The sequence below is a fragment of the Boleophthalmus pectinirostris genome, unplaced genomic scaffold (assembly GCF_026225935.1).
Source record: "Boleophthalmus pectinirostris isolate CB_2022bp ecotype Guang Dong unplaced genomic scaffold, ASM2622593v1 HiC_scaffold_6, whole genome shotgun sequence".
NCBI lineage: Eukaryota > Metazoa > Chordata > Actinopteri > Gobiiformes > Gobiidae > Boleophthalmus > Boleophthalmus pectinirostris.
The window spans coordinates 31,128,500-31,155,259 of NW_026571447.1; the positions used below are offsets into that span (position 1 = coordinate 31,128,500).

Sequence of the window (26,760 nt, forward strand, 5' to 3'; positions counted from 1 at the left end):
CAGGTCTAAACCAGGACTAAACCAGGTCAGACTGGATTGAAAGCATGACTCAGATCTGGCAGTCCCGCTCGTGTCGCTGTCGTGCCGCGTTGCTGCCGCTTCTGTCGCTGCTGATGATGAAGGAAGACTGGGAGCCGCGCATGCGCTTTACGCACAGTCTCCGTCCGTGCGTCGCCATGGAGACCACACAATAGAAGACGGGACAGGGGGCTGCGCGAGGGGGAGAAGGGGAGCGGGGGGGAGAGGGAGGAGGTCCATGGTCTGCAGAGCCGCTTCAGTGGACACACGCTGCAAGCTTTTCCCAGACACACAGAGGGAAGGAGAGATTTGGCAAGGCTGAATAGAATAGGCTATTTTAAATATTGAGGTCTTTTCAGTTTGGTAGTCCATCTTGGTCACGGTTTAATCCTGGTTTAGAATTGGTTTAAGCCTGATGTAGTCCTAGTTTACCTGGTTTGGAACGGCAGTGGTCCAAGATCAGTCCTGGTTCAGACGCACATGGTTACGTCCTTGGTTACGCACGGTTCGGACGCTGGACTCGCTTGGTTCAGATCCTAGTTTAGACCTGGAATTAATTTAATCCTCACATTCACAACATATAAAACCCCAAATACTAAAATGAACTCACGGTAAATTATTTTATTTACAATATGAGCTCTTTGTTTTTACGCACGTACGTTGCATCTTCCTATGGATCGAATTGGGGCTCACTGAACCTACATGACACGGCCTATAGACCTTCTCCATACAGTAAAGGTGACTCTAGAGGGAGCAGCAGAGACGGACCCTCCCTCTTCAGAGTTTTGGCCCTCTCTATGCGCCCCCCCTTCCCCTCCTCCTCCTCCCCTTTTATGCAAATCACGCCCTATCCTCTCTCCCTTTCTCTCACCCAACGTGCATCCCTCTCTCCGACTCACCCCTTCGCCAAAAATTGTGACTGTAAGACCGTGGAGAGAGGCATAAAAAAGTGCAAGTCGTTTTCTGAGAAAGAAGGGGAGTAGTCAGGGAGCTGGAAGAAGAGGGGGGCAAATAGAAAAAGGGGCGAAAGGGGGTGGGGAGGAAGAGACGAGGGTATACGCATCAATTTGTACAGTGTTCACTTGGCACCCCTGGTTCTACTGCAACGACTAGCGAGGGCTTCTTCTGCATTATTGTTATGATTGGAGACGGTTGCAACATGAGCCCGCGCCAGCCTCTGTTGAGAGCCGCCTGGTCTGGGAGGTGTGCGTGTCAGCGTGCAACATAAAACGACAAAACAGAAAGGACAGAGAAGAGTGAGAGTGGAGCACGCATCGTTGGATATTATAGGTAAGGGGAAAGGAAAATGGATGCTTATAGCGCTCTGTGTTTGGTTCTGTCCCTGCTGGCCGGTTTGGTGCACTCTCTTAAAAATGTCTTTGTGCTTTAATATCATCCTATCGCTGCGCCGTGGCCGTTATATCCAGCGGAATTTATGTGAAACGCGCTGGTTTGTGTGGGGAAAGGTCTGTGACTCTGCTCGAGCCCGTTACTGAGGCGCTTCCATGTTACCTTTCTGTTAAGATTTGCAGCGCCCTGAAACTATGCACATGCCGTTGTGTCGGCGGACATATGCGGGACTGAGCACGACCCCGGCCTCGAGGGCTGTGTCCCGTCGTGCAGAGGAGGCTCGCGGCGGCCCCTCCGCTCCTCTGCTCCTCCGCTCCTCTGCTCCTCTGCATGTGTATCAATAACATTCGCAGCATAAAAGAACCAGGCTCGTTGCAGTGGCCGCTCGCTGGTGATGTAAGCAGAGCTGCTGCATGCTGCTTTGCATTACACGCAGTAGTCGATTAGTTGATAATGCATTTGCCCATATGCACAGAGAAATATACTGCTCTTGGTACCGTGCGCCCCGTGCCAATAGAACCGCAGCTGGACTGAGGATAGGCTACCACCTGTAACTGATAGCCATGTAGCCTATGCACTGGTATCCAATGCTTTCCTATTGTGGTGGTCAGAGCATGTATCTCCCCTCAGATAGCAACAGAATGCATGCACGGTGTGTTGTTATGTGGATTTAACACGAACAATAGGCTATTTCTCTTGTTAACAGCACTGAATCAGTCACTGCAGCATGTACTAATAATTAATGCACAGCCTCGTGTTGAAGCCTCATCCATAGGCTCCTTTAAGAAACATGGCACCAAACAATGTTACTGTTGTACAGCACCTGAACTGTCTCTAAATATAATATGTTTCTCCTTGTGCTCTATTTATAACCTCATTTAAAATGCATGAGACACTTTTTCATCTGTGTGGAACATGAATGAATGGATTGTCAATGGAGTGAAGTCAGTGCACACTAATACAAATAACACAAATATGCTCCCAGGCTCCGTTAGATTTGGGATTTTGAGGTTGTGGGTCAGATTTCCCTGATGTGTTGCTGGTGGGTGACTGAACTGTGACTCGGGCCATAACCAGGACATGAGGGTTAACCACAAGTGTGAGGTTTGGCTGTTGTGGTGAAGGTGCAGAGGAGGGAGGGGGGCATACAGGAGACACGTGCTGGTCTTCTGTCAACTGTCCACTGCCTCCACATCCAACCATAGCTCTGCACGTGCCCACTGGGTTCAGATGTACGATATTCAATTATACAGAATAATACAGGGCTAACAAAAATGTATCACTATTTCTTTCCTCATAGTGATCGCTCCTGAGTTTTCATTTTATTTGATTTGTGTTTTTATATAATGGCCTTTTACATTAATTTTCTGGACATTAACAGTACAGACTTTTAATAATTGTAATTTAACACTAGTCTAATTTTTTCCTCCAAACTCTGCTCTAAATTAGGGCCCAGTTGAGGACATATCGGATATCGGGTTAAATCTTGCCGTTATGGTCCGATAGTCCACGTGGGAATGTTATATCTCATTATAAAGTTTAGTCTCCCTATATTATGTCCATTTAATCCAATTTACAGACAGATAAATGTCCTAATATGTGCCCTCACGTGATCTTGTTTACACCAGTGCGCAACATTCAGGTGTTGGCGTTAAAAGCTCTTGTGTCTGATCCACGATACTGACTGTAAATGAAAGTGAACTTCAGCACAGTTTAGGGCAGCAACAAAACTACTGCTTAACAACATGCTGGGTTATATTATTTTTAAGGGCAATCATTTTGAGGATTAAAAAAAACACTTATTTGTGAAGACTTGTGATGTGAGATGTGCCGTATGAGCGGTGAGTAGAGCGACCAGATGAGACTGGTTGAAATTCGGGACAGGGCTCAGAAATGTTGTTGAACTCTAAGATGCTTTTCTTTACAAACGCACAAAAATCACATTAACCAATAAAAACATTGAGTTTTAATACATAATTTTGTTTAAACGCAGAAAGGAAGAAAGAACAAAACAAATATGGAATCGACAAATCTGGGTCTTAAACTCGGTGCGTCCGTATTGAAGACGAATGACTTAAAAGTAGTGAACTGAAACCCATAATGTAGGGGTAAACTTTATGGTACTGCCTCACCTGCCTCACCTGACCGCACCTGCCTCACCTGGATCACCTGACCGCACCTGCCTCACCTGGATCACCTGACCGCACCTGCCTCACCTGGATCACCTGACCGCACCTGCCTCACCTGGATCACCTGACCGCACCTGCCTCACCTGGATCACCTGACCGCACCTGCCTCACCTGGATCACCTGACCGCACCTTGCTGTCTCCCCTCTGTTCTCCACTCAACTCCAAACGCATCTGTTACTGTCTCCCTGCGCCTTCAGTCAGATGCTTTATCCCGGTTATGACCAAGATGAATATTTTCCCTGCGAACAGAGCGTTTATATCGCGCGTCTGAAGCGGCTTTAAGCGAATGTTTCAGCGGCGCGTTGGTCACAGGAGACTCGATTTGACGCTTTGGATGTGAACTCGGCTTTAGACATCGCAGCCACTAGAAGCCTCTCTACGAATGTTTATCAGAAAATAACTACATTTAGGGACATTTAGGGCCGGATTCGGAATTCGGGAAACAGCTTAGATTTCAGAGCTGTCACGATCTGGTCACGATCTGGCGGTGAGTGTAGCAAATTATGTCGGTTTAGGAGCTACGTTCATTCTTTCTTTGTCCACTTGGTTATCGCTTAACTACTGTAGCACCCACACATAAACTCTTACATAAACACCCTGTTTTTTCTTACATTGGCCGACTGTAAAATGACTATATTGGCTGTACACATTTGATAATTACGCCGGTGCACGCATTTATGATAACTGTTATAGGCTAATAACGGTAGTTTTTACTTTGTAGGTAAGAATGTGATGCAAAAATGCCATTAGGCCGACCTACTGTCTTTAAATATGACTGTAAAGAAGCAAAAATAAACAATTTTAACAATCCCAAATTAAACCTAACAGAATTAAACCTAAGTTTTATAATCAGTTGAAGATTCACAGTGAGTTTTAACGTCACTAAATATATCGGTGGTTATATCGGCTATCGGCAGCTCCAAAGCCTGTTATGTCGGTATCATATCGGATTTTAAAAATCCATATCGGTCGGGCCCTGCTCTAAATCACAGTCTTTTATTGACAGAGGATTAGCTGCTGTGGACCTCTTCATTAAAAAGAGCCAAGCTGGTACTGACCATTTGAAATGACTGAATCTCCATTCAAATGTGATTAATTGCACGACTCTACCAAATGATCGTGAGCTTTGTATTAATACGACAGAAATAGAATAGTAGTGGATAGTGACAATAGCCACAAAATACTTATATTCAAGAAAATGTTAATTGGTGTTAATATCACCTGTGTATTTCATGAACAAAGAACATACAGTATATTTTGGAAGCTCTATCATTTTGTTGCTTACATGGAGAGAGGAAGCTTGTTTATGCAAAACAACTGCAGTACACAGTGTTTTGACTATTAAAATACCCATTTCATGTAATAGAGATATCATATCACATGCAGTGTATCAGTTAACTTGTTAAAATAACACTGATATACAGCAACTTGTATTGGAGATTGCGAGGTGTGTTGTGATTCACAGCCCTTTACTCCAATACAGCATCATGAAAGAAAAATATCTCAACTGTAATTTAAAGGTGCACTTTGTAACTTTTCTTGTGGAGGGCCCACCACTTGCACGTCTCCATGGAGATGTTATTGCTTTGAATGTAAACCTAAATCAGTCCCCATGGAGAGACAGTCAGCTGGAGCTTGGTGACAGGTCAGATCTGTGGTAAGGCGACTCTGCTCACAGTAAGATGACATGTTTTCCCACATCATGAAATATGCAACCTTCAAACATAGCAATAACTTTTCCTTGAAGACAAGCAGGTACAGGACCCCCCACCAGAAAAGTGCAACTAGTGTTTGCACCTCATGTATAAAGGTTTATCTTATTTTATCTTATATTAATGTAAGCTAATTCTATTCTAAGCAATTTTTTTTCTAGGTATTGTAGCTCTCATGGTGTAGCATCTTCAACATCAGCAACCTATTCAAGAAACTCAGTATGTTTTGTGTTGTAAAATGGACTCTTTAAAGAAGACATCATGAAAACAAGGACACACAAAGAAGCGGTACGAGCTGTTAAATGAATCCTTTAAATGAAACTCACTTGTTTAGTAGTACATTGATTTTGGTTTTAGGGCTGCAACCACTAATTGGATTATTTGTGACTAACTGATTACTGAAGGAACTGGCAACCTGTTTAGTAATCAGTAATCATTATCTGGACGATATATGCCTTATGTTTGGATGCACCGATCCAGCTTTTTCAGTTCTAATACCAATTCCGATTATATAGCTTTAAGTATCTGCTGAACCGATACCAGTGCAGAGACTGAAAACAACATTTTTTCATTTAAATAAAAATACAATGAGACAAAACTGATTCAAATGTGTTACGTAGTTGTTATTTATCTCTCACGCAGCTAGAGCAACCTCTTTGTATAAACAAGAGAGAGATACTTTATTGACTTGGAAGGAAATTAAAAGATAAATTATTTTAAGACTTTCTAGGCCAAGTCTTAGTACATGAATTTATAAGTCCACCCATATATATGTATCAGGTGAACCCATATTTAGACGCATCCAGCAAATGTTTCAGTATCGGCACAGATATCTGATACCAGTGTTGGATCAGTGCATCCCTAGTCATATGTTGTAAATTTCCTTGATAGAGCTGTAATTAAATAAAGATGGCACTGATATTGGTAAATATTCCAAATCATAAACTCATTTGACATATTTTTCTCTTTATCTAATTCAGATTTAGGGGTGATGTAATTAAGATAAAATTTTAAATCAAAAGCACAAAGTAGTAATAATAGTTTGACTAATTGAGTAATTGATAAAAACAGTTGACTAAAAATAATGGTTACAGTAGTTGCAGCCCACTTTGGTCCTTCCTTTGTGCTTTTACATGTGATTAATTTCTGTTCTGTTGTGGCCTTTCAGGCGCCCATGCGCAGTGGGCGAAGGCGAGGGGCGAGTGAGGAGAGAAGGGGGAGGCGACCTCACACAAGCCCCTCCCGAAATGAACGAAGCGACAGACAAACGGTGAGAGCACGGCCATTTTTCTTTCGGGATTTTTCAATTTGCCATAAGTCCTTATAAATCTGTGCCCTGTGCCAGGCTTATGCATAGAGAAGAAGGTAGAGCGATAAAAAAGTTTAATTTAAAGTGTGTGCGCTCGTGTCAGGGCAAGAGGTGGGGAGACAGGCAAGAGATTGAAAATTGTACTCAAGTAAAAGTACTTTAAAATTATATATGGTACTAGTAAACTGTAACTATAAGTAAACTGTGCCCTTTCTTTGTCTGTTCATTTAAATGCTATAACTATTTTTTATGTTATCTAACTAACCATCCCAATTTTGTCTACAGTATCTAACTGATATTACCAAACTATTCCTATTTTCACTAATTTAACTAAGTGTAATGTTATGCATCTAATCTACTCTACTACTTAAACTACTGCTGACTTATCAATATGTCAGTGCTCTAGTGCATTCTGCCATTGTGTCTTTAGGCAAGACACCTCACCCACCTTACCTAATAGGAAAAATAGGTGTGTGAGTGAATGAATAATGTAATGTAAAGGGTCCAAAAGAGGCTATATGGACCAAATGCACTATTATTATGAACTTCAAGGGTCAATATTATGCTTTTTAAAATCTTTTATAATGTTGTTTCCTAATCAAAAACAAACTTGGAGTTGTTTTGTTTCATTCACACATGTTCAACACACAAATCCTGCATATTTAGGCTGAGTTCTTCTCTCAAACAGAAAACACTCGGTTCCACCCTGTGATGTCACTTGGTAATACAGGAAGTGCTCTGCTCCATTTTTAATCTCTGCACATCTTCACTAGAATCATCTGAATCGTTTCTAATGATTCTGTAATTGCCAATCTCTCCTGAACTAAAGGTAAAAGGAGCTGTTCACTGGAAAACTACCACTTCATGACATCACTAGTTGGAACAGAGCATTTTGAGCTTTGGAAATGTAAATAGACTAATAATGTAGGCTTACTCAAACATGGGTGAATGAAACAAAATACAATTCCAAGTATGTTTTTGAGGAGGTAACAATATAGCTAAAGCTCACAAGAGTCAATTTTGTGCAATATAGTACCTTTAATTCTACTTCTTCTTTTTGTACATAGTGTTATCTTATGTTTTCTATCCTAACTAACTATCTACTTCTACTAACTACTCAAACACAAACTGCTACACAGACTAGCTCTATGTTGTGTGCATGTAAAAGAATCCATTTTATATGTTTCCGTGTGATGCTTCGTGCTACCTTTGTTCTAAAAACAGACATGTCCCTATTAGGCATTCTGAGGCGTCACTACAGAATTAAGAGTCTTATGTTGTTCTAGCAAAGAGGTGCTGCCGAGGAACTGGCTGGAAATCGCTTCAGTCGCAGATCACAAGGCCATGATTCATCAGAGAGTGAGGGGGAGGAACTTGTCTCTCCTCCAAAAAGACAGAAAGTTCAGGTTTGTGTTGAGTACGTTATTAACCTGTTAAGTAGAGGTGGGAGGTATATAGAAACAATTGATTATAACGCTATTGTTATTTCAGATATACTGTATGTGAAACTGGGATATCCAGGATTTTGTCTCTACTGGAAACATGTATTAAAATATCTCATACAAGTGGTATAAACAGACATTTTTGTGTTGTTTACAGTCCATTGACTTTGTGCGCAATACTTTAACCTCCACTACAAAGTCTGGAGAGGATTTTTCATCATCGGGATAATAAAGAAAAGATATAGAGATGTTTGTCTATAGACCTATTATGTAAACTAGACTTTTTAGAGCTGTTAATCATGTCATAGTTCTTTCCCTCCACCATTTACTCACCTAAAGTTGTACTTAGAGTGATTTGTGGATGTTTAGATCAGTTATTTTTAAGGCGCCGTATTGCCGATCAACCCCCACATTTCTTAATTGGTGATACATGTAGAATTTTGCAGCATTGTGTGATCATTTTGGTACAAATAAAAAAAAAATCTGGTGCTCACAAGTGTGATCTGCAGCTGTCCGTCGGACTTGCCAATTCTTTGTTGTAATGATGTTTACAGCGGCGTCAGCTCCCATTAGGCTCCTTAGTTTTATAACACAGAAGTCAGTGGACTAGTTTCTTTAGTTCAATAAGTTGGTTAGATGAATATTGCAATTTAAAATGTACAAATATATCATAATGATCTACAGGCGTCATAGATTATAGCTATATACCAGACACAAGTACAGTAATATTGCTTTATTAAATTGTTAATTGTGTCTGTTGAAAACATTCTAGGACCAAAGAGAACAAGTGCGCAAGCAGCCGGTGAAGTTTATGCCTCTACAAACATGTTATGTAATGCATATGAATTCGTTTAGTAGTCCATATTTCAGCCTTTTCTCAAATGTGAACACTCATGGAGGTGCTTAAAATGTGCACTAGGAACTTGATTTTAGAGCACAAATCACAAATCTAATCACAATTCTTGTCATAAAAGCAATTTAACACGTAAATATAATTTAGCCCTATTACGAGTTACATTTTCCTGAGCTAAAATGTGTTTTTTCTCCAGGAGACGGCCTCTACCCCAAATCCTCCACCATCCACACACACGACTGACAGCTCGACTCCTTCCAACGCCCCGCCTCCGACATCAGCTGCCAGCCAATCCCGTGAGAGTGACAACGAAGACGGCCAATCGCAAGGAAGCAGGAGTTCTGTTGTCGGGAGCCTGGCCAATAGCAGCAGCAGTTTGAGCAGCGGGCGGGACATAGACCAAGACAATCGTTCCTCATCTCCCAGTCTGTCTGCCTCTCCTCTGGGAAGTTTAGACTCAGATTCAGATGGTCCTGATTCACCAAAGCAAAAAGACACAGATAAAAACAAAGACGGCGGCGCTTCTAAGGTGGCCGGAGAGGAGCGCAGAGCAATGAGAGATTTAAGAGCAGATGAGGGAGGAAGGGTGGAGGAAAAACATGAAGCGGACACAACAGGGGAGGACTTTCCATCGTTGAAGCCCCCGACTACCCCATGCTCCTCTTCTGGTCCTTCTCCTTCTCTGCGAGGAGCTGGGGACTCGTCAAACGATAGCAATAGTGGGAGGAAATCATATTTTTCCATGGACTCCAAGCTTGGTGTGTAAAGTTGAATACGGCAGCGCTGCAGCTGGCGATGCAAGCAGCAGAGTAAACCCCAAAGTTAGCCCGCAAAGTGTTTCCAAGGCGACGATATCTGGCGGGGACTGTCCAAATCTTCCTCACTCGTTGCCCCCGCCTCTTCCCCCTCCGCCCGCTCTGAAGCCGCTGGAAGTGAGCGTGCAAAGTTTGCCAACGGACGCAAAAACTGAAAGAGAGAAATCAGAAAAAGACAAAATTTTAGAGAAGGCGCAATCTACGCCCCCGTCGCTTCTTCCTCAAAGCAGTCCGCAACCCCAGACGCAAACATCACACCCGCACCACTACAGCGCCCCCACCTGGCACGGGCCCTCGCCGACCAGCTGCCACGGGAGCTGGGGGTACAGCCGATACCCCAACAACCATCACCAACACCAGCCTCCCGTGCAGCAGCAGCAGCTTCCGTCCGTTTACAATCCATCTTCTCGCCATGTTTCGTCTCACCCCTCCTACCTCCCCCATCACCATCGCGAGTATATGCCCAGATATACGGGGACAGAGCGGGATAGGGCGCTGGCGGTGGGCGAAAGGGAGCGGGCGACGAGAGGGGAGGCGATCGGAAACAATAGCACAAGTAACAGCGGGGGTCGAGATTTTGGGGGGTTGCCAGTTGGTCAAAATCGTGAATTTCAAAGCTCAGCGAAGAGAAGGAGCAGCGAACATTGGAGACAGGAGAGACTTTGGTCCAGCTTTTCGAGAACGGGAACGAGAAAGAGATCGAGAAGGTCCGCGTGAGGGTCCACCACCAAACCAAAACCAGCCAAGAGAGTACGGACCCAACGGCGCGAGTGTAAGCCATCCCCGAGACAAGGACGGAGGGAGATGGAGCGAGTTCGGTGGTCAGGCGAAAGATCAAAATAACACCACTAACTCCTCCAATGGGCTGCCCGTCAACGCCATCTTAAACCGAGATCCACCTGCGTCGCCCCAAAGCAACAGCAACCACTCTTCAGTACCCGCCCACCCTCCAGGATCTACCAATCGTGAATTTCCTCCGTCGATGGACTCAGCGCATACGCCTTCTTCAGGTGCCGAACATTTTCATCGAGATAGGGATAGGGAGTTTTCTGGGGCGCCTCCTAGTGGTACAAATCGGGAGTACTTAAGCCCCTCCGGTGGTCCAAATATTGGGAGGGAGTATCCAAGTGGAGCGCAACATCAGTCTCACACTCACTACCAAGGAGCCAGGGATAGAGAGAGGGACTCGGGGTCAACTTTGTACCAAAATCGTGGTGGGTCCAACCAGCCTCCAGCTCTGTCCCCCTCTTCCTCTGCACATTTTCCACCAAATTCTTCCTATCCGCCGTCACAAAGCTCTCACAACCAAGCAGCGCCCTCTAGCTCACGACCCGCTCATTACCAGTCGTCTGCGCAGACCCCTCCCACACCTTTGTCACCTTTACCAAGCCCGTCCACCAACCAGTTTTCCTCTTATCCTTCCGGTTCCAATTCTGGATCGCTTCCGGCTTCGAGTTGCTCACCTGGATGCCGACCCGCCCCCTTTCACGGCACCCTAAACAGCCACCCTCCTCCTCCTTTTACCGGGAGCTATCACTCAAATGGAAGCAGTAATGTGGGTGCGAGCAACAGCAACACCAACGCCGCCAACAACACTAGCAACGCGCAATCTCTTTCGCCTCAAATAGTTTCCAAAGGGCCTCCACCTCTTAGTAATTCTGCCAATAATAATTCAGCTGCTGGCCCAAATTCGACAGTGGCTGCTGGGGATGGTCATGCAGATTCAGGGCCCTCGGTTGCACCTGTGATCAAAGAAGAGCCAATGGAGGAAAGAGAAGAGGGAGACAGCCCGCCCCCAGTGCTGAGGAGTCCGTCTCCAGAGCCCAAACCTGTGGATATTCCCATCCACGCCAGCCAGTCGGCAAGGTAAGAACCATGGTTGTATGTATGTTGTCAGGAATAAATCAGGTCAGACTTTACCTATCTACTAGAGCGCTAAAGTAGGACTAAACCAGGACTTTACCAAGGTTTAAATCCTGAACCAAGACTTAACCACGACTAAGGCTACGTTTATATGGTGACAGTCTCAACAGAAGTTGCAAAAGTGGCGTCGCATCTTCACTTTTTATTCCATGTTTAGATGAGCGATTTCAGGAGGAAATCTGCGTCCATACGGTGACGCAAAAGTGTGTGGAATTTGATTGGATATGCTTGCCAGGCGGCTCGGTGGTGATGCATGTGACGTAAACGCGTTTGTGACCTGAGCAGATCTGACCAGAGTTTTGCGTCTTGGGCAGTGTAGACGGAAACACTATGGCGAAGTGTATTCAACTTTTCCACTCTGGAGGGTGGTTTCAGATTTTTACAGTTTTAAGTCCCAAAAAAGCCGTCAAGGTCTAAATGAAAGGCACTTCCGATAAAATATTTTGACGCTTTTACCCACAAGTGTTCTTGTGTAAACAGGCTTAAGACTAGTAAACCTAGATTAAACCAGGTCAAAACGAACACTAACAAGGTCTATGCCTAGATTCAAGCATGACTTATGCAGAATTATATATAACATGACAAGATCTAAACCAAAACTAAAATTCAGAACTAGTTCAAAACCAGTCCATATTAAACTGGAACTTTCCCTGTTGGAAAATCCGGACCATTAAACCAGGAGTAAACCAGGAGTAAACCAGGTCTAAAGTAAGAACACTAAGCCATGTTTAAACTAGGTATAACCAGGTATTAAAGAAGAACTTAACCATGACTAAACCTAAACTAGAACTAAAATTGAGTTATATTTAGGGATGTAACAATAACCAAAATATCGTGATATCGTATCGTTCGCATTCTCACAATAATATCGTGCACCACCACAATATATCAAATAACCATAACTGCACAATAACTGCTAAAAAAAAAAAGACAGAGGGAACTACATAGACCATGATCCTTTGCTCCATTTCAGTGCAGACTACATGAAGAAATAACACTTCTAAGCACTTTCAAGTCTTAGTTCTTTGGATTAAGTCTTGTCAAGGCATTTTAAGAAGAAAAAGTAGCTTATTAACAGTTTTAGCTGTTCAGCCTCCACAAAATGTCGCAATAAATACTGTACCGTGAGATTTATATCGTGAAAATATCATACCGTGAAACTTGGATATCGTTACACCCCTAGTTTTATTATTAACTGAGTATGATGGTTCTCAGTATTTAATTGCATTTGACCCTTGTGAGGATCGCCGTCACATTGTCATGGTCTCTCAAAAAGTAAATAAAGACATAGCTCTAACGACCATAATAATATGTTTATGTATTTAAATTTCAGGTTTCATAAGGTTTTGGATCGAGGCAGTGGAAACTCATGCGCTCGCAGTGACGTTCTGTTTGTGCCTCTGGACGGCTCCAAACTGTGGAAGAAAAGAAATGAGATGATCGAGAGAGCGAGGAGAGAGGTCGAGCAAAGAGCAAGAGACCTGAGAGAGAAAGAGAGAGAGCGAGAGAGGGAGAGAGAGAGAGAACTGGACCGACATCTCCAGGTAAGTGGATCCCAACATGACAAATACATACACGAGTCTAGTAATGGCACCTCTGGCTCTTATTTTGATTTTTAATACCCATATTTTTAAGGCAATCTGATAACTGCTTCTATTTTTTTCGTATTATTCTTTGAACATCTATGTGAAAATAAAATACAGCATAAAACAGTGAGAGATAACGAGATGAGTGTTACAAAATTCACTTTAAATCTGGAATACCCATTATGCTTGTTAATGAGTAGAGTTATTTTTCTTTTTTCCCCATTATATTTGCAGAACTTTGTGACAAAATCCCACCACTGCGGACTAAATGCGTCGAACTGTAAAAAAAAAGTTATCTGATCCATTGCAAACCCGGTATAAACAACACTGATGCGTTGCTAAAATATGAGCCCGAAAATTAATTCATGTGAGTAGTAGCAATGTGCCAAAGGGTTTGTGAGCGCCAAGATTCAGTTAAAAATATTACTTCCTCCTTTCGCGTTTAAGAATCTGTTAGCTCAGCTTCGAGGCACAGTTCAAAAGATTTGCTTTAGTTGTGAAAGTCTTTTTAAAGTGGAGGCTTTATATAAAATGTACTTTTGGAGCTTTCTACCATGTCAGAATGTTCCCTAGTCAAAACATGTCTGAAGAGGTTTTACATGTTATCCATGCATGTTTGAGTAATATTACGATCTCTCCTGGGTGCTGTTCGAACCATCCTTACGGTTAGTAATATGATTCTGTCCAAAGCTCAGCCTGCAAGCCTACATCACCCATGCTCCTGCACAAAAATTCTCCGTAAATACACAAAAGCATGATACAAAACATAAACTACAACTTCATCAACCTGGAGCGATGTGTAGTAGTTTTATTATCAAAAAGCCAGGCGATTGTGTTGCGATGGTGCTGAGAAGGGGGAGTGACACAGAGCAAAGGAGGGGAGACTAAACTGAAACTTATTAAAGATGTTGCATTCTGTAACTTTTCGGATTGGGGCCTCTCTTACCTCCTTGTCTCCATGGAGATGTTATTGAGTTGCCTGAAAGGTTTAGACTTCTACATCACCATGGAGGAGATACCAGCAGGTCAAGATACAGCTCAGATCTGTGGAGCGGCTACAGTCTCACAATAACAATGCATTTTTTAATGTTGTTTTGAGCATTTAAAGATTTGTTATTAATATTTAAAATAGACTAGTTTAATGTTACTATGGAACATTCCAGGCAACAAAATAACATCTCCCTGGAGACGAGCAGGTGGCAGACCCCGATTAATACATTGTTTTCGTTGAATATATTATTTTCAAAACAGTAAAAGGTTAGACAGGCTGGCGCCACCTAGTGCCTCCGCTCAATTCCATTTCTCTCCAGCGACTAGGTCAGGAATCAGAATATACTAAACTGTTTGCAAAAACCCAGGAAGTTGTAGACCACACACCGGCAAATTAGCGAAGAGCTGTGAAGCCAAGACTGGGTGGTTTTTGTGGTTCAGCACAGCAGTAAACAAAGCGGTCGAGATGGATGTAGACAAAGCCAGACATTCTTTGTTGGCAACGATTCCTGAGATCGAGGATTTAAAGCCAGAACAAAGAGAATGTTTGGTGAATTTTATCAAGGGGAAAGATGTTATTTCCCTTCTTCCTCCGGGATTTGGGAAAAGCTTAATATACCAGTTAACCCCATTAGCGGCGCATTACATATGTCATGACCAAATAGCAGCGATTGGTTTAATAAAAAAAGTACTCCCCTACCGTCGAGTGAACGAATTCTAATGTGAGACGGTTTCCACAAAGTGAAACCGGCTCATGAATCAGAATAGGTAAAAGGTAACGTGCTGATCTAAATATGTTATGTTAGCAGTTAATACCCCACAGACGTGTAATACCCCCTCTTGATTATCACGTATAAAGAGTCAAATTGTGTTTGCATGTTCTCTGTTTTTCAGCAGAAGGAAGTGAGCTCAGCCGGACCCGGTCGTGGGGGCTCCTCTCTCTTCTTCCCCTCGTCTTCCTCCATCATCCTGGACCCCTCCTCTTCCTCCGCCTCCTCAGTCAACCCTCACCCTCCTCCTCACCCGCAGCACCACCCCTCGCACCCACACGCTCACCTGCCCCCCACACACCCGCTCCACCCCTCTCTCTCCCACTCCATCCCCCACTCTCTCCTGCTGCCCTCTATGGGTGGGGCCCCTGCGGTAGTCGGCCCACAGGGGAGCCTCGGTATAGGGATAGGAGGACCGTACTTGGGCCCCGACACCCCCGCTCTGAGGACTCTGAGTGAATACGCTCGCCCGCACGCCATGTCTCCCTTGGGCGCTGCGAGTCGGGCGGCGGCGGCGGCTCACCACGCGCAGGTGCACCACGGACACCCCCATGTGCACCCTTCATTCTTCCTGCCCCAGTTTCAGAACCACGCCTTAGCCCACCCGCACCACCTCCCCACGGACGCCGCCACCGCTGCTGCCATTCTGGGCTTCTTATACGGAGGTAGCCTGGAAGGGGGTCCCGCCGTCGGGCACCCGGGAATGCCTGGAGGTCACGTACCCGGAGGACTGGGTGGCGCAGGTTTAGGCGGGGTTGGTTTCCCTCACGCGGTGCCCACGCATCGAGACCGACTAAAACCAGGATTTGAATTTAAGAGTGACGATCGCGTGTATCCTCCTGGTTCGATCCCGGACCCCGCTGCTCTGGCGCTCGCCCACTCCCACTCCCACGCCCACGCCCACGCCAGTGCCCACACCCACTCCCTGCTACTCGGAGCTGGAGGCGCCCCGGAAGTCTCCATCTACGGCACGCCCCCTCCACCTGGCCCTCCAGCCCCGCCCCACCTCCAAAATCCACCTCTCACTCCGGTAACACGACCCCCGACCGCGCCAGCCCCCCAACCGCTTTCCAACCCCGCTCCCTCGTCCCTCCTGCCCCCGTCTTTGCCCTCTCACCCCACATCTGCCCCGCCCGCCCCTCCCGCCCCAACCGTCCCCACGGCTCCACCTGCGCCCGCCCCTCCGACTGCCCCGCCCACCTCCACAGCCTCCTCCCTGCATCAAAGCACCTCGCATTCCTCGTTCCCCGGGTCGCTCCCCTCGCACCTGCCGCCCGCCCCTGCCCCCGCACCTGCTCCCGAAAACTACCCCACCCCCAACCGCTCACCTGCACCCTACGAGAGGGAGAGGAGCGGGGAGAGAGAAAGAGAGAGAGACAGAGCGCCGGCTTTCACTGAGCGAGAGAGAGAGCGGGAGAGGGAGAGAGATAGGGAGAGGGAGAGAGGGGGCAGCGCTGGGACAGCAGGGGGCGCCGGAGGAACAGGAGGAGGAGGGGAAAACCTGGGACGGCTCCAGATGTTGAATGTGACTCCTCATCATCACCAGCATTCACACATCCACTCACATCTGCACCTGCACCAGCAAGACACAGGTACAACTGCTATAACAAGGATACTCTGAATGTACCGCAGTCTGTCTTTGTACTGACAACAGTGAAAGCAAATACTAATTAAACCTGAATCGTACTGAATGTTTATAGAGTAATAGAAAGGAAATTGCACGGTAATTTATAATGATGAGGGGGAAATGCCTTTTGCAGCCTCATTCCATATTTTTACAGATAAGGGAGGAGCTAACTACACTGAAACTACTCTGAAACTAACACATCTACTTGTTTACAGTTACAGTTTCAGATTAGTTATTTAGCTCCTCCCTGGAGGCAGATATGAGGAAATGTCCACCAGCGTCTGACCAAAACTGAAGATGCAGCTTGGATGAGTGGTGAAACGTATTTGACCAAATAAACTTTTGTCCAGTTGACAAATTCTCCTTTGCCATGGATTCTACCTGGATGACTGAGAGATTTTTCACATAAGTCTTAAATGTAGCCCATCACTTTCTTTTCAACATTCAACCAGCAATATTGGAACAAAATAGTCAGTAGAACTGTATATCACAGACCTACATGCAGATCATGACAAAGCAACCTAAAAAAAACACCTGAGGGTCGTGACCCAGTCTTTGGGAAACAATGTTCTATAGTGTTAGGGCTGGGCGATACTGATATATTTTTCCATTTTTATTTTGTCTTATTAAAAATAAATACAAATGGCTTTCAGTATACAGTTTTTGAACATGAACATTACATTACTGCATTTGAAACTCAAAAAGTGTGAGTTCTGTTCACACACATGCTTTTATTGATGGAAGAGGACTGGTTGTAAACCTCTCAGTCAAAATGGCTCATGCTGATCATTGATCATTAGAAATGACTGAATCTCAGTCTTGATCAAAATTGTAATAACTGCACAGCTACTACTTAACATATATTTATTAATACTTGGGTTCTGTTGTATATGGACTAAATATATCACCATGTCAGATGCGTCTGTGCTATTTCCACTCTATTACCATGACTATATACCATCACTGTACTCTTAAGTAAATACTATTGATCAGGGGTCATCAAACTAAGGCCCTTGGGTCGACTCCGGCCCTCGACGCTCCTTTGACTGACCCCCCAGCCCCCACAGGGAAAAAAAGTTTAGTGACCCCTGCTATTGATAGTTGTATTTATTATATTTAAATACCTCACCTCTGTCCCTTTACTTCACCACTCCTTTGACCCCTATTGAATATCTCCTGTCTTTTCTGTTACATCATTGGCATCCAGCGGCGGGCGGGGTTCACCCCCTGATGGACCCGTTGGCGTCGGGCTCTCCTTTGGCGCGCCTGCCGTACCCCGGAGCGGCTCTTGGCACCCCGATCCTGGCACACCCCCTCACTGACAGCGAGGTGCTCCGCCAACAGCTGTTTGGTGAGGAGAAGGCTCCTCGTCCATGTACTCAGTTTTATTTCCCTCTCTAAGCATTCGACACGAGGTATGGTTGGACACTGTTGATCACATGTTTGTTGTTGGTGTTTTCGACAGGCGCTCCGTTCCGTGAGCTGCCCCAGTCGTCCTCCCTCGCAGGGCCCATGTCCGCGGCTCACCAGCTGCAGGCCATGCAGCAGGCCCAGAGCGCAGAGCTGCAGATCCAGAGACTGGCCTTGGAACAGCAGTGGATCCACCATCACCACCACTCCCTCACCCAGGACGAGTACTACAGGTACACTCAGACAGGGAACGAACGAGAGGGCTCTGTATTTATATTTAGCCATTTGGCCTTTATGCTTTATTAGATCAAACAGATAACAGGGTGAAATGGGGTGAAGAGTGAGAGAGATTCTTAACAGTGAGACCAGTAACATTTTGTGCTACAGCCAAACCTTTGCCTTAGTTAAACCTGTGGATGTCCAGTTTAACAGGTAAATGCGCCAATGCACCAACAGGTAAATGCAGTTTACTGTTAAACTGCTTCACACTCTTTTGGGTTTTCTCTCTCATTAAATTCACAAAAGACAAAAAAAAAAATTACATTTTCTTTTGGCACCAACATAAATTTGCATTATGTAACTGTTCTGGTGGAGAGGGACTACCTGCTTGTCTCCATGGTTACTGCACTGCATGAAATGTTCCACAGTATTCAGTTCAGATGCTTTAATTGCTTAGCGAGCTCGCCTCTGGAAGTGTCACCTGTTTGTCTCCTTGGAATTAGAGAGATAAGTGTAATGTTATTCCAGGAATATTCCTGGAAAGTTGGAAACAACCCTGGACTGCTGCCGCTGAACTAAAACGAACTAGTTCTGTTTTTCACATTTATAAGAGAACACCTTTTAAGGCTTTGTATGTCTGTAACCACTCTGCACTGACATTTACAAATGATGAAAAAAGCTAATATTGTGTAATTTTACCTTCTGTTTGTTGTAGTCACCTGAAAAAGGAGAGTGACAAGACCCTGTGAGGGAGGGTGAACCCAAGAGCCGGGAGAGGAATGTTTCTGAAAATGAACAAAACGAAAAGCACTAAACTGGACTGAGACCAAACAGACTTTAAGAACTGAAGCACTGAGAGGGTTTTGAAGGATCGACTAAATGGACAAAGTTTAAAAGATGTTGCACAGTCGCTGTTCATATTAAAGGTTTGGACTCTTGAGCTTCCCTGTGTTTTGTAATGAGCCCTGTACAGTTCAATGGGAGGCGGCGGATTTGTACATATGTAACTATTTGATGCCAGAAGGAATGTGTACTTTTATGTTTTTGCATGTAGCGGCAAAAATACACTATCTACATGAGTTAAAATAGATAAAATTCAGAAAATGATTTTTAATTTTTTTTCTAAAATGTTTGTCCTTGTTCTCGATGTAGACTTGGGTTGGTTTGTTCCAGTTCTGGTCTAGTCCAGAGTCTAGCCTGGTCTCAGTTTAATGACAGTTTCATTTTTATGGTGTTTGTGCAAGTAATTAATTTGTTTCAAGATATTTCTGACTGTACATAATTAGAAAAAAATATCTGTCATTTGGAAGATATTTTCTCTTGGCAGGCAAAAAAATCAACAGATATTTTTAAATACTGTTGATTATCAGGACTTGCTCATGCTACTTCTAGTCCTAGTTTAGACCTGGTTTAGTCCTGGCTCAGTCCAAGTTTAGTTTTAGTTTAATCCTGATTTGGACATGTCTGGACATTAATCTTGGTGTACACCCAGTAAAATCCTAAAAACTTTTTAGGTCTTGTTCCCACATGCACACATCATATCAGATTTAGGACTAAAGTGGGACTAACCTGGAACTAAACTAAGCAAAGTCTACATCAGAAAAAGAATATTGTTATTATATTTTTTTTCCCCTAAAATGTATTCAACCTTGTTTTTGTTCACGATGTAGACTTGGTTTGGTTTGTTCTAGTTCTGGTCTAGTCCTGGGTCTAGTCTGGGTTGGGTCTTAGGACCAAACCCAAACTGAACCAGGACCAAAATCAGAATGTGTGAATGCGCAATCAGTCCTAGTTTAGAACCCGGTTTAGATTTGGTTTGGACAAAATGTGTTAAAACAGATATACATTGAAACAAAATAGTCAAAAATAAAGATTAAAGTTATTATTTCAAACTATTATAACTCATGTAGATAGTGAGTTTTTGCAGTGTAGGCGCTTTATTCTGACCTGGTGGTACTTTGAGTTCACTTTTTACCCCTCTTTGCTCTTGGAGGGTGTTCTATATGCATGAGACCAGCAATCTAGTGTTATGTTTTGCAATAGTAATGTTCTTATTAATGTGGTCTGTTTGTTGATAATGACATAATTATATATACAGTACATATTATTTGTATTATTTTTTTACATTTTATGGTATGGCGGTCAGTTTTTATTTTCAATTTTAACTTGTGAAACGAGACGCAATTCAAAGCAAAAAAATCTGGAAATAAATTATAATCTTTTTTGCTATAAATTCTGTGTTTTGTTGATTTAATGGTCCTATGTGCAGTTGTAGGATCACCAGACTTTTTTCTCTGGCCACATTATCGCTCCTGACTCCAGAATTATATGACCCAGACCAAAATGACACCAGCAGGCCTCAGTGTAGTAGAATTTACGAGCCCAGTACAGCCGTCCACAAAACTATATCAACACGTAACTCCTGGCACATGTTTGTTTATCGTTACTAGTGGTTTGCAAGAATCCGTGTATCATTCGTTTATTCGTTTTTCAATATAAAACCAAAAATAAGAACAAGAAAAACAACAATTTTCTTCATTCATTGTCTTCAAAACCCAAATGAAAAAAGGGATAACGATTAATTTTTTCAGTTTTCAATTTTGTGTTTAAATGAATAACTGTGATGCCGGACGGAACCAGGATTGAACCAGGAGTGTCAGGACAGGCCCAGAGGTGCACCCGCGTACACTGTCGGGTGATCAGGACTGAGACCGCGACCAGACCGGGACTGAGATCGGGACCAGACTGGGACCAGGACCAAGACTGAGACCAGTACTGAGACCAGGACTGAGACCAGGACTGAGACCGGTTTAGTCCTGGTTTAGTTCTGGCTTAGTTCTGGTTTAGTCCTGGTTTAGTCTTGTTTCAGTCCTGTTTCTGTCCTGTTTCTGTCCTGGTTTAGTCCTGGTCTCAGTCCTGGTTTAGTCCTGGTTTAGTCTTGTTTCAGTCCTGGTTTAATCCTGTTTCAGTCCTGTTTCAGTCTTGGTTTAGTCCTGGTTTAGTCTTGTTTCAGTCCTGTTTCACTCCTGTTTTAGTCCTGTTTCAGTCCTGGTTTAGTCCTGTTTCAGTCCTGTTTTAGACCTGTTTTAGACCTGGTTCAGTCCTGGTTCAGGACTTGAAATGGTAAACGACCATTATCCGTTTTTTTCCATTATTCATTTAAACACAAAATACAAATTGTTATCCGTTTTCATTTTGGTTTTGGAGACAAATAATGAAGAAAACTGTTTGGTTTTTTTTTTCATTTTCTTACTTTTGGTTATATTTAGAAAAACAAATGAACAAATGATACACAGATTTGCAAAGGTATTAAGTACTTCACACTTTGTTTTAATTTGAAATACCACAAAGATATTCCATTTATTTATTTTCAGGTGCGTTGACGTCACTGTTTGATCTCGAGCTTGTCAGGTGACGAAAATTTGGCACAAATTTCCCGCCAAATGTAAAAATGTCATATGATTATTTTCATATAAAGATAAATACTTGATCTACAAAATACAAGATGCAGACATGTTATTATTTGGCAAAAAGTAATTAATTAAAATGGTTTGGGCTGGGGGCCAGTCAAAAGGGCATGGCGGACCGGAGTTGGCCCACGGGCCTTAGTTTGATGACCTCTGTTTTGAGCCATAGAGCATTGTTACCTCACCAAAAACACACCCGTAGTTGTGTTTTATTTCATTCACACATTATTTTTTATTAGGCTTTTTTTTTTTTATTCGGCCTCTCCAAAGCTCAAAATGCTCAGTTCCACCTTGTGATGTCATGAAGAGGTAGTTTTGTGAGCTGTTTGGGGTTTTCACGTATACATTCAGACTGTCTTTGTTTTATACAAGTCACTCATGCACAAAGCATATCAAATTCCTCTTACTCCTCCCCCTCCCCCTATGCGCCCCTTGTCTTTCTTTTTTCTCTTCTCCCTCTCTCCACGCTCTTTGTCACTCGCTACCTCCTTTCACTTTCTCTCTGTATCGCTCGACCTTTTTCTGTATTCCTCTCTCCTTCACTCTCACTCTCTCTTCAGCTCCAATTTCCTCCCCCTCTCTTCTCCTCTCTCAGTAAATCTCCCCCCCAATCCCTCTCTCACCCCTCTGTCGTTCACTGTTCTCTTTCTTTCAACATCTTCACATTTTCTTTCTTTCTCCCCCTCTCTGTCTATCTTTCCTCTCTCTGTACCTGCTTTTCTCTCCTCTCTCTCTCCCTCCCTCTCTTTCTCTCTCTTTTCTGTATATCTCACCATATCTCTCTCTTTTCTTCTCCCACCTCCTCTTTCTTTCTCTCTCTCTTTCTTTCTTTCTTTCTTTCTTACATCATCTCCAATTTTTCTTTCTTTCCTCCCTCTCTCCTTATCTCACATCACCTCTTCTCTTCTACCTCTCTCTCTATTCCTCTAACTCTCCCTCTCCCCCTTTCCCTCTCTCTCTTCTTTCACTCCCTTTTTCTCTCTCCCATCTCTTTTCGCTCTTCACTTCCTCTCCTCTCTCTCTATATCCCTTCTTCTCTCTTACCTCCTCTCCCTTCTCCTCTTTCTCTCACTCTACCTTCTCTCTCTCCCCCTCTTCTTCCTCCCTCTTTGTCCCTTCTCCTCTTTCTCTCACTCTACCTTCTCTCTCTCCCCCTCTTCTTCCTCCCTCTTTGTCCCTTCTCCTTTTTCTCTCACTTTACTTTCTCTCTCTCCCCCCTCTCTTCTTCCTCCCTCTTTGTGTTTCTCCCCTCTTTCAGTCATTCTTTATTTTCCCTTTGTATGTCCTCCCTTCTCTCTCGCACTCACTTCTCTCTCCTTTCTCTCTCTCTACCCCACTCTACCTCCTCTGTCTCTCTCTCTCTCTACCTCCTCCCCCCTCCCTCCTTTCTTCTCCCTCTCTCTGTGACTGTGGCTAATAGGAGACACATGGGATGAGTGCGAGACACAGGAGTTGAGTTGCTCCAGTGAACAGCAGCCACCCTGTAGAGCCAGCAGCATTCCACACGGCGCACGGCAAAAAACGACAGGAAAAAAGAGAGAGAAAACAAGATATAAATGAAGTTATGAAAGAGACGAAGAGAGAGAAGGAGGGAGAGAGAGAAGGAGGAGGAGGCGGAGCTGCAAAACTCTGATTTACTAACATTGCACAGTTGTGTTCAGAGTGATTCAGGTATGTGCACGCAGAAGAGGAGCTGATGTTTTCTTTTTTCCCAAATATTTTTATTGATTTTCAGGCCAAAAATGTTTACATGAACAATTGACCACATTAACAGAGGTCAACATATAACTAAAAAAAGGAAAAACAGGCCAATTCATACAGTCTCAGTGTTGGGGAGTAACGGATTACATGTACTGGGATTACGTAATCAGAGTACAAATTATGAGTAACTGTATTCAGTTACAGTTACCGTTTCAGTGAGTGGTAATTTGATTACAGTTACTTTGTTGAAATAAATGGATTACATGGCGATATTTTCCGGTTTTCACATTTTGGACTAAATCAGGACTAAACCAGGATTAAACCAGGTCTAAAAGATGGACTAAATCAGGTCTAAAAGCAGGACTAAAGCAGGACTAATGCAGGACTAAAACCAGGTCTAAAACCAGGACTAAACCAGAACTAAATCAGGACTAAATCAGGTCTAAACCAGGCCTAAACTATATGACACCTAACAGTAGAGTGAACATAATTTAAGGCAGCAGTGATCTCATATAGAAATCATTTCTCTATCAATAATATTTTTTTACGCTTAAGTAAAGACTGGGTTTTTTATTTTCTTTTAGCAGATAATTATGTTATGATTTCCTGGTCTTTGCTTCTCTACAGCAAACAGTTGCTTATTCATGGAGACTTGGGCTCAACAGAGAATTTGAAGAGAACAAGAATTTTCAGGACGTGGTTGCTGTATTCATGTAGTTTTAAAAAGCATGACAATATCAAGTAATCCAAAGTAATCAGATTACATTACTCACTTTAAGTAATTTAATGGATTACGTTACAAACTACATTTTGGGGTATGTAATCTGTAATCTGTAAGGGAATATATTTTAAAAGTAACCTTCCCAACACTGAGTCTCACACACACACAATACATGTATCACAAATTTCGGACTTCTGGTCATCGCGCAGTGCATACAGGGAAGGATTTTCCGAAAAAGTGAGCATCAAACCTTCATGTTTGCTTTCCCAGTTGGATGCATCTATTGACAAAGCTGATATTTTCTAGTCTTTTGAACTATATCGCTTTTGTTTCTGGTTCTGATATTGTCATATTTTAGTTTTGGGATTCGGACATTGTAATTGTGTAGTTGTTGGATCCTAACAGCGGAAAACAGCTTGAGAAATTTGATTGCAAACTCCATAAATGCAAAAGGGAATCAGATGTGTGTGACGGCAAACTTCCATTCAAACTGTTTCCCTTCCCGATGGAATTGAAAAATAGTGTAAGGCGAAGGCGATGGGATGGGCAGTACTGATACTCCACAGGAAGGACGAAAAAGGAAACCTTTGGCTGCCTAAAAAATCATCCCGAGTTTGCAGCGAACATTTTGTATGTGGAGCGCCATCAAAGCAAAACCCCAATCCCTCACTCAACCTCGATTAAGAAAGCGAAAGTCATCAACTGTTCACCAAGAAACACCTTCCACTGCAAGGCAACCAAGACGTGATGTTGCTGTAAAACTACAAGAACAAGAAAGTGCAACTCAGTCTGTTTGTCTTCTGCACCTCTCGCTTAACAAACGGGATCCCGCTTTGATGGCGCTGCACATACAAAATGTTCGCTGCAAACTCGGGATGATTTCTTAGGCAGCCAAAGATTTCCTTTTTCGTCCTTCCTGTGGATCAGTCCTGCCCATCGCCTTCACCTTTCACTATTTTTCAATTCCGCTACGAAGAGAAACAGTTTGAACAGAAGTTTGCAGTCACACAGATTTGATTCTTTTTTGCATTTACGGAGTTTGCAAACTTCCGAAGCCCATTTCCCGCTGTTAGGACAACTACACAATTAATGATGTCCGAATCCCAAAACTAAAATATGACAATATCACAACCAGAAACAAAAGCGATATGGCTCAAAAGACTACAAAAGATCGACTTTGTCAATAGACGCATCCCACTGGGAAAACAAACACGGCAGTTTGATGCTCACTTTTCGGAAAATCCTTCTCATTATGCATTGCACAGTGACCGGAAGTCCGAAATTCGTGATGCATGTATTCAATTTATCAGTCGCAGGTAAGTCAATAGATCCATATTTAGTGAAGATATAACTTTTAAAACGGGAAAATGGATAGAAGAGAGAGAAGGGGGGAAAAAAACTGATAAAATAAATAAATAAATAAGTAAAGATAATAATGACAGCAATAAAAAGAAATAATATTGTTGTCATCACCATCACCACCAATGAAAACAACAACAATAAGAATATACATACACATCATCAAATAAGGTTCCCATAATTTTGCAAAATCTTTTCATTTTCCCTTTGCTATAAATGTCAGCTGATGTTTTTTTGTTTTTTTTAATGCCAATTAAGAATACTGACTCTCTGGCAGGTTTCACAGTATGACATTAAACTTATCTATCTCCATGGGAACAAGCATGCGTCTCCACCAGCTCTAGTTTTAGTAGTAGCTTTTATTCCATCATTTTGCAGCACTACAAAACAAACAGTGTAGGGAAGGTTACTTTTAAAATGTAATCCCCTACAGATTACAGATTACATACACCAAAATGTAGTTTGTAACGTAATCCATTAAATTACTTAAGGTGAGTAATGTAATCTGAATACTTTGGATTACTTGATTTTTCTGTAGAGAAGCAAAGACGAGGAAATCTTCACATAAAGGTTTTGTCTGCTAAAAGACGATAAAATGCCCAGTCTTTCCTTAACCGTATTAAAAATATTACTGATAGAAATGGAGGAGGAGACATGGTCCGTGCAGCATGGTTTAGTCCTGGTTTATACCTGGTTTTAGACCTGGTTTTACCTGGTTTAGACCTGGTTTAAGACTTGGTTTAGACCTAGTTTTAGACCTGGTTTAGACCTAGTTTAGACCTGGTTTTAGACCTGGTTTAGACCTAGTTTAGACCTAGTTAAGACCTAGTTTAGACCTGGTTTTAGACCTGGTTTAGACCTGGTTTAGACCTAGTTTAGACCTAGTTTAGACCTGGTTTAGACCTGGTTTAGACCTGGTTTAGACCTGGTTTAGACCTAGTTTAGACCTAGTTTAGACCTAGTTTAGACCTGGTTTTAGACCTGGTTTTAGACCTGGTTTAGACCTAGTTTAGACCTAGTTTAGACTTAGTTTAGACCTGGTTTAGACCTGGTTTAGACCTAGTTTAGACTTAGTTTAGACCTGGTTTTAGACCTGGTTTAGAACTAGTTTAGACCTAGTTTAGACCTGCTTTTAGACCTGGTCTGGCAATGAGTGGAATTACGAAAAAAAAAAAAAAGGGGGGATATAGCCCAAAATGTAAAATCAGGAAACTACCAGATTGTAATCCACTTATTTCAACAAAGTAACTGTAATCCAATTACCACTCACTGAAACAGTAACTGTAACCGACTACAGT

At 43.0% G+C, this 26,760-nt stretch overlaps 1 protein-coding gene across 1 annotated transcript; it reads left to right on the plus strand.

Annotated features, from left to right (window-relative positions):
• Nucleotides 1-1,137: 1,137 nt before the first annotated feature.
• Nucleotides 1,138-19,331, plus strand: atn1 (atrophin 1). Its single transcript, XM_055164050.1, is given in 12 exon segments — nucleotides 1,138-1,308; nucleotides 5,432-5,558; nucleotides 6,439-6,540; nucleotides 7,866-7,985; nucleotides 9,071-9,628; nucleotides 9,630-10,313; nucleotides 10,315-11,555; nucleotides 12,946-13,156; nucleotides 15,083-16,550; nucleotides 17,793-17,960; nucleotides 18,051-18,228; nucleotides 18,930-19,331. Coding segments are annotated over 11 exon segments (4,791 nt in total). The 5' UTR covers nucleotides 1,138-1,308; nucleotides 5,432-5,531; the 3' UTR covers nucleotides 18,964-19,331.
• The last annotated feature ends 7,429 nt before the right edge of the window (nucleotides 19,332-26,760 follow it).